Source organism: Carassius carassius, chromosome 47 (genome assembly GCF_963082965.1).
Source record: "Carassius carassius chromosome 47, fCarCar2.1, whole genome shotgun sequence".
NCBI lineage: Eukaryota > Metazoa > Chordata > Actinopteri > Cypriniformes > Cyprinidae > Carassius > Carassius carassius.
This window is the reverse complement of record NC_081801.1, coordinates 26,815,207-26,822,557: the sequence shown is the minus strand read 5'-3', so window position 1 is coordinate 26,822,557 and position 7,351 is coordinate 26,815,207. Positions and strand designations below refer to the sequence as shown.

The following is a 7,351-nucleotide window of genomic DNA, read 5'->3' as shown; positions in this document are numbered from 1 at the left end:
GATCACGTTTTTATTCACTCTTTTCACCTTTTTTGGGACTCTTGGAGAGAGGAGAGAGTAAATTTCCAGTCTTTAAGTCAATGGTGGGACGTGGGCAAGATACAGATTAGAATTTTTTGTGAGCAGTTTACTGCACATAGCAGGGGTGCCCTACTAGAGAAAATGAAAGCTCTTGAAGAAGAAATTCTTGGACAAAGTAGTCAAAGTACTACAAGCTCTACTTCCACTGATTCTTTCGAAAGGAATACATTTCTTTTACGCAATTTAGTGGAAGAACAAGGTAAAACTGCCCTTTTAAGGGCAAAGTTCACCCGTCTAAATGATATGGACTCTCCTACTGCTTTTTTCTTCGGACCTGAAAAAAAAACAGCAGCACATAAGCATCTTCATCAACTGAAACTCCCAGATGGACGAGTATTAACAACACAAATGGAAATTAATTCTTTTGCTATGTCTTTTTATGAAGAGTTGTATCGTGCAGAGCCTTGTAATGGAGTAAAAGCAGACATACTTCTGACTTGCCACAATTGTCAAACAAAGATAAGATGGATTTTGAGAGCCTTTTAACAATGGCTGAACTTTCAAGATCTGTTCAGGAATTGAATCCTGGAAAGTCACCTGGATTGGACGGTCTCTCAGCCGAGTTTTATAAGGCTTTTTGGAGCTTAATTGGTCAGGACTTCTATGATGTTTTGGTGGAAAGTATTGAAAAAGAGAACCTTCCTCTACGCTGTCGGAGAGCAGTTTTAACTTTGATCCCAAAAAAAGGAGACCTTGGTTGTTTGAAGAACTGGCGCCCTATCTCCTTGCTGTGTATTGATCTTAAGATATTTTCCGTTATTCACAATGAGCAGTCTTATTGTATTCCTAACCGAACAATATTTGACAATGTTTTCTTGGTTAGAGACATTATTACAGTGTCAAAAAGGCATAACTTGGACATCGGCCTTCTTTCTCTGGACCAAGGAAAGGCCTTTGATAGGGTGGACCACTCTTATCTATTCAAGACACTTGAGGCTTTTGGATTTGGTCAGAATTTTGTGTCCTGTATTAGGCTGATGTATAATGATATTTTTAGCATGTTAAGAGTTAATGGTACATTAACAAGACCCTTTTCAGTGACAAGAGGAATAAGACAAGGGTGTCCTCTATCGGGTTTACTCTACGCTATTTCTATTGAGCCTTTTTTAAGTCTGCTGAGAAAAAGACTGTGTGGTATTGGTGGTTCTGGCTGCCCTAAGTTCCCCAAGTAAAACTGATAGCATATGCCGATGATGTACCTCTGATTATTAAGAATTCAAATGATGTTGATAATATTATTTCATGTTTGAATACTTTTCAGAAAGCTACCTCTGCATGTATAAATTGGGAAAAATGTACTTCTTTGTTGATGGGAGACTGGCATGGTACAGGACCTCCTCAGTTGCCAAATCAGTGTAAATGGGCCCATGATGGCTTAAAGGTTCTTGGTATTTATTTTGGAACTGACCAGTACATGGAGAAGAATTGGGAAGGAGTGTTTGACCGGGTTATTGGCAAAATCCAGAAGTGGAAGTGGATTCTCCCACAGCTGTCCTTTAGAGGGAGATGCCTTATAATTAATAATCTGGCAGCTTCAATGCTGTGGCATAAGGTTACAGTGCTAAATACCCCTAAAGAACTGTTACTAAAGGTTCAAAGGGCATTTGTTGAATTCTTTTGGAATGGCCATCATTGGCTTCCTCCTGGGGTTCTCTATCTTCCCGTTTCAGAGGGAGGTCAAGGCCTTATACACGTTGAATCCAAAATTGCAGCAATGAGATTGCAAACATTGCAAAAACTGCTGTACTGTTCAGATGGAAAGCCATGGATTGATTATTGCTTGTATATTCTTAAAGATCTTGGAGGAACAGATCTTGACAGAGAGTTATTTTTAATTGAGAAGCCTTATGTTGAAAATGCGAATTGCTCTCTTTTGAAATTTTATGAATCAATTTTTCATTCATGGGGTTTGTTAAAATTCTCAAGAGTAGATGATGAAAATTATGGGTGTTCAGAACCTCTGTTTTTTAATCCTCTTTTTCAGATACAGTTTTCATTATCGGGTTCTGTAATTAAAATGTTTCTGAATGCAGGAGTAACTAGAGTTATGGACCTGCTCGATACAACAAGAGGTCAGTGGCGAACGGATCAGTCACTTGCTGACCAGGTTGGGATAAGGTCAGTAAGAATGGTGGAAGGGATGGTTAAGAGCTTTAAAGCTAAATAAACAATTATATAATGCATAAAACAAAAACAGATTTGTAAAATAATTAAGTAGATGTATACTTTCTCCTTTTTTTTCTTCAAACAAGAAAAAGACAACAACAAATAACAAAAAAAAAAAAAAATATATATATATATATAATAAAAATAATAATAATAATAACTTGGCACAACAGTACATGTAAGAGATGTTCTTGTTCAGTTTTGTCCACTGGCTGACAGTCTTAGTTTGTGAGGATGATACGTATCTTGCTGCTGTTGTGATCATTTTGGAATTTTCCCCTAAAATGTGATTTTAATTTTTCTTTATTTGGTAATGCCATAAAATGTGGTTTAATTTGTTGTAATTTGGGGAAATATGCAGCTCTTATGTTGTGATAGTAATCACAGTGTAGTAGGAAGTGTTCTTCTGTCTCTGGCTCTCTCTGAGAACACAGTGAACACAGTCTCTGCTCTCTCTCTCTCACACACACACACACACACACACACACACACACTCTCTCTCTCTCTCTCTCTCTCTCTCTCTCTCTCTCTCTCTCTCTCTCTCTCTCTCTCTCGCCATCTCTGTCTGTGTCGTCCTCTCTCTACAGCCAGACAGTGATCACTCAGTCGGTATTTTGTAAGTGTTTTTCTTAATTTGGGATCTTTTACACAGCTCAGGTATTCTGCTGGTTTATAATCTCTCTTCAGGTCTAAATACAGCTCCATCTTCTTCTGTGATTTAGTAGCATGTTTCCAGTAGGTGATGTAATGTTTTTGTAACTGTATAATTTGGTTTGTCCGGATGGTGCTGTGCTGGTCTGGCTGTAGTTTGAGCATCAGCTGTGAGAGAGCGCTCCGGTTCTGTGCCGGTTCTGCTCCTGACACCGCAGGGCTTCAGCCTGGTATGAGCTCGGCTCGCTGCACTTCAGGTGCTGCTAGAACTTCACAGCTCTTTTCTGAATACTAATTAATAATGGGTACCGCCCTAATTCAGCTCTGCACGAGTTGTTTGGTGTTGATCGGTTTACTTTTAGGATATTTTTACAAATTTAGGTATGCAGAGTTTCAATTTCCTCTTTTTCCCATTTTGAGAAATCTTGGGTTTTTAGAGGTCCCCATATCTCGCTGCCATACAGAGCAATTGGTTCAATTATAGATTTTAGGATTTTTAGCCAGGTTTGAATCGGAATTTCATGTCGAATTGTGTTTTTAATCATGTAGAAGACTCTCAGTGCTTTTGCCTTCAGTTCATTCACAGCCAGATTAAAGTTCCCTGTTGAACTTAGTTTTAATCCCAGATAGGTCTATTCATGGGTGTGTTGGAGGACTTGGTTTCCTGCTCGAAAGATGTATTTATTTTCCCTACATCTGGATCTGTTTTGAAAAATCATTATTTTAGTTTTTGCGAGGTTGATTTTGAGAGCCCATGTTTGACTGAACGTGTCTACGACGTCGAGGAGCTGCTGTAGTCCCTCTTCTGTTTTTGACAGAATGACTAAATCATCTGCGAAGAGGAGACATTTGACTTCTGATTGCGTCAGGGTTGGGCCGGGGGCAGGGGAATTATTTAAGGCTTTGGCTAATTCGTTTATATAAATGTTAAATAGAGTGGGGCTCAATGGGCAACCTTGTCTGACTCCTCGATGTTGGGAGAACAATTCTGTTCGTTTATTTCCTATTTTTACAGCACATGTATTGTTTTTATACATGGAGCTTATCAAATCAAATGTTTTCCCTCCAATCCCATTCTCCAGTAGTTTTAGGAAGAGTCCTTCGTGCCAGATCGAATCGAAAGCCTTCTCAAAGTCAATAAAGCAAGCAAAGATTTTGGATTTACTTTGGTATACATGTCGATCAATGATAGTGTGGAGGGTGTAGATGTGGTCCGATGTTCTGTGTTTGGGCAGAAATCCAATTTGACTTTTGTCCAGGATTTTGTGGGTTTTGAGAAAGTTTTGCAATCTTATATTAATAATGGAACAGAATATTTTCCCCAGGTTGCTATTGACACATATGCCTCTGTAATTGTTTGGCTCATATTTGTCTGCTTGTTTAAAGACTGGTGTAATTAGGCCTTGGTTCCAGGTGTCGGGGAAATATCCTACTCTCAAAACAAGGTTGAATAATTTGATTATTGCGGTTTTGAATTGGTCGTTGGTGTATTTGATCATTTCGTTTAATATTCCGTCGATGCCACATGCCTTGTTGGGTTTTAGCACATGTAGTCTATCTGTAAGCTCATTTACTGTGATTGGAGAGTCCAGGGGGTTCTGATTGTCTTTAATCTTTTCTTTCAGGATTTCTAATTTGGTTTTTAATTCATTTCGAGCAGGATTTGTTTCAGTTGTTTTGTACAGATTTTCAAAGTGTGTCCTCCATATGTTCCCGTTTTGAATGGCCAATTCTTCTTTCTGTGGTCTATAGAGCGTGTTCCAGTTGTTCCAGAAGTTACTGGTATTTATTGACTCCTCCATTGTTTGAAATAATTGTTCTATATGCTCTTGCTTTTTTGCTTTTAGAGTTTGTTTGTACAGTCTAAGGGCTTCGTGATACTGATGGCGGAGTTCTTCATTGTCAGGATCTCTGTGTTTTTGATTTGAAAGATTTCGTACTGTCATTCTAATTCTTTTACACTCTTCGTCAAACCACTTCTCATTGGTGTTCTTTTTAATGATTTTTTCAAATTGCACATGGATGCTGATTGGTGGAATATATCTGTAATGTCCTTTAGTGCCGGATTTATGCCTACTTTATTTTGAGGATATGTGTCCATTATGAATTTGTCCAATAATAATTTGATTGTTTGACTTTCTAATGCATTGTGATAATTTACTGTGCTGTTATCTGTCCACTTGTAGGGTGGTTGCAGCTTCAGTAAATGAGAGGGCTGTCTGTGTGATTCATTGCTATGAGTTTGTCTTAAATAGAGTGTAATGTTACAGTGGTCTGACAGAGGTGTTTGAGGCCTGACTGTGAATGCTCTGAGATGCACTGGGTCAATGTCTGTGATGAAGTAATCTACAGTACTGTTGCCCAAGAAAGAATTAAAGGTATAACAACCGAAAGAGTCTCCCCGTATGCGACCGTTCACGATATACAGGCCCAGTGACCGACAGAGCTCTAGAAGGCTTTTCCCACTTTTGTTTGTTAATTTGTCATAATTGTTTCTTAGTTGGTATGAGGGCAGAGAGTGGCTGGTGTTTGTGATATATTTGTCTCCCTGTGTGTTGATAAAGTCTGGTTCATTTCCAGTTCTGGCATTTAGATCGCCACACATTAACACATTCCCTTTAGTCTCTCTCTCTGTCTCTCTCTCTCTCTCTCTCTGTGTGTGTGTGTGTCTCTCTCTCTCTCTGTCTCTCTCTCTCTCTCTCTGTGTGTGTGTGTCTCTCTCTCTCTCTGTCTCTCTCTCTCTCTCTCTCTGTGTGTGTGCAGGTGCAGAGGAAGACTCAGAGCACGGTGCTGACGGCTGCGCTCCTGCTGTCAGGGATCCCCGCTGAAGTCATCAGTCGCTCCATGGACACCTACAGGAAGATGAGCGACGTCTTCTCGGACCTCTGCGTCTACTTCTTCAGCTTCATCATGTGTCACGAGCTGCTGCTGCTGCTCCGAGGAGACCAGCGCTGACCGATGACACTCACGTCCAGTTCCTGCATCTCAGCCCACATTTAGTCCTCGTTTTAACGTCCTCCTCAGCAGTTTGACTCTTATTTGACGTAGTGTTCATCAGTTAGAGATTCTGACCGCTGTGAAACTAGTGAAGCTGCGAGTGAATCATGTTTCACCCCGAAATCCAAAGAAATTCAAGCCTGTTTTTGGGACCATTAGGCAATAGTTCAGCCAAAAATGAACACTAGCTGTAAATCTGTTCACTCTTAGTCCGTTCCAGATCAGGATGAGTGTGTGTCTTCATCAGGTTTGTAGAAATGTAGCATTGCATCAGTGTCTCATCAATGGATGCTCTGCAGTGAATGGGTGCCGTCAGATTGAGAGTCTGATAAAAAAACATCACAATAATCCACAGCACTCCAGTCCATCAGTGAACATCTGGAGAAGACATTTTTGGCTGAATTATTCCTTTCATCTGTTTCTCATGGTGACGTGATCCAGATGAATGCATCTCAGCAGCTGGAGTGAAGTATGATGCCGGTTCCTGAGCTGTGTTCTTGTGTTGTTTGTGCACACAGCCAGTCTGCTCTCACTAGATCTGTTAACGAGGTCCAGAGGTGATCACTAATGGCCATGACGAGGTGATTCCTGAGTGTTCATGTGTCTCGCTGCTCCTGTGATTCAGGTCTTCAGACATCACTGATGCTGGTCTGCATGGTTTGTGATCTGTGATCTTGTATTTAATTGAATGTGAATGCCGTTATGTTCTGTGGATTTGGGCAGCAGATGACGTGTAACACTGTTTCTCATGTATGACAGAGGTTTAGTTTCTCTCAGTGATATGAACTCTGACACATGGCTACCTGTGATTGTATTAATATATTTGATTATGTACAGTCGGAGGGAGAAGCTACTGTGAACACAATAAACATCAGTGTTTCCTTTTGACTGATCCGTGTGTGTGTGAGTGTGTGTGTGTGTGTGTGTGTGAGAGAGAGAGAAGCGGAGAACCTACAGGACCAGCGCTTGTTTTGTTATCTTTTTATTGCCTTTTGTTTCTCTCATATATTTTAGAAATCATCTAAATTAGATATCATTAAACGGTTTGGCAATCAAACATCATTGAAGTCCTGCTTTAAATCCTTGTATCAGGCTCCTCCCCTCAATGGGCGGAGCCAAGTATCATATTACCGCAGTGTTTTATAATGAAAACTTATATCTTGACAAAACACACATCTGTTAGATAGAGTCCAAATAATCCTACAGTTTGTGATAGAAGTAATATTGTGATAAAAATTATACGTTTGTGAAAAATCCCAGGAGTTTGTGTGTCACCTGGTGGCTGTTTTTGGTACAGCACATATACTCTCACAGGAACCTTTGCTTTTGTGATATCAACTTCAAATGTGGAACATAGCTCAGACATATGGCTTTGAGTTCAAAACAATGTTAGATTCCAAACTATTCTGTACAATGTTATTTAAACAATCATAAGTACAGTAAATATTCCTTACAA

The 7,351-nt window shown here is 39.8% G+C and overlaps 1 protein-coding gene across 2 annotated transcripts in view; it reads left to right on the top strand.

Annotated features, from left to right (window-relative positions):
• LOC132130615 (guided entry of tail-anchored proteins factor CAMLG-like) overlaps positions 1-6,779 on the top strand; it is a 14,669-nt gene extending 7,890 nt beyond the window's left edge. For both annotated transcript variants that reach the window (XM_059542380.1, XM_059542379.1), the window contains exon 4: positions 5,662-6,779. In XM_059542380.1, the coding sequence (XP_059398363.1) occupies positions 5,662-5,853 (192 nt within the window). In that variant the 3' untranslated portion in view covers positions 5,854-6,779. The remainder of the gene's footprint in view (positions 1-5,661) is intronic.
• The last annotated feature ends 572 nt before the right edge of the window (positions 6,780-7,351 follow it).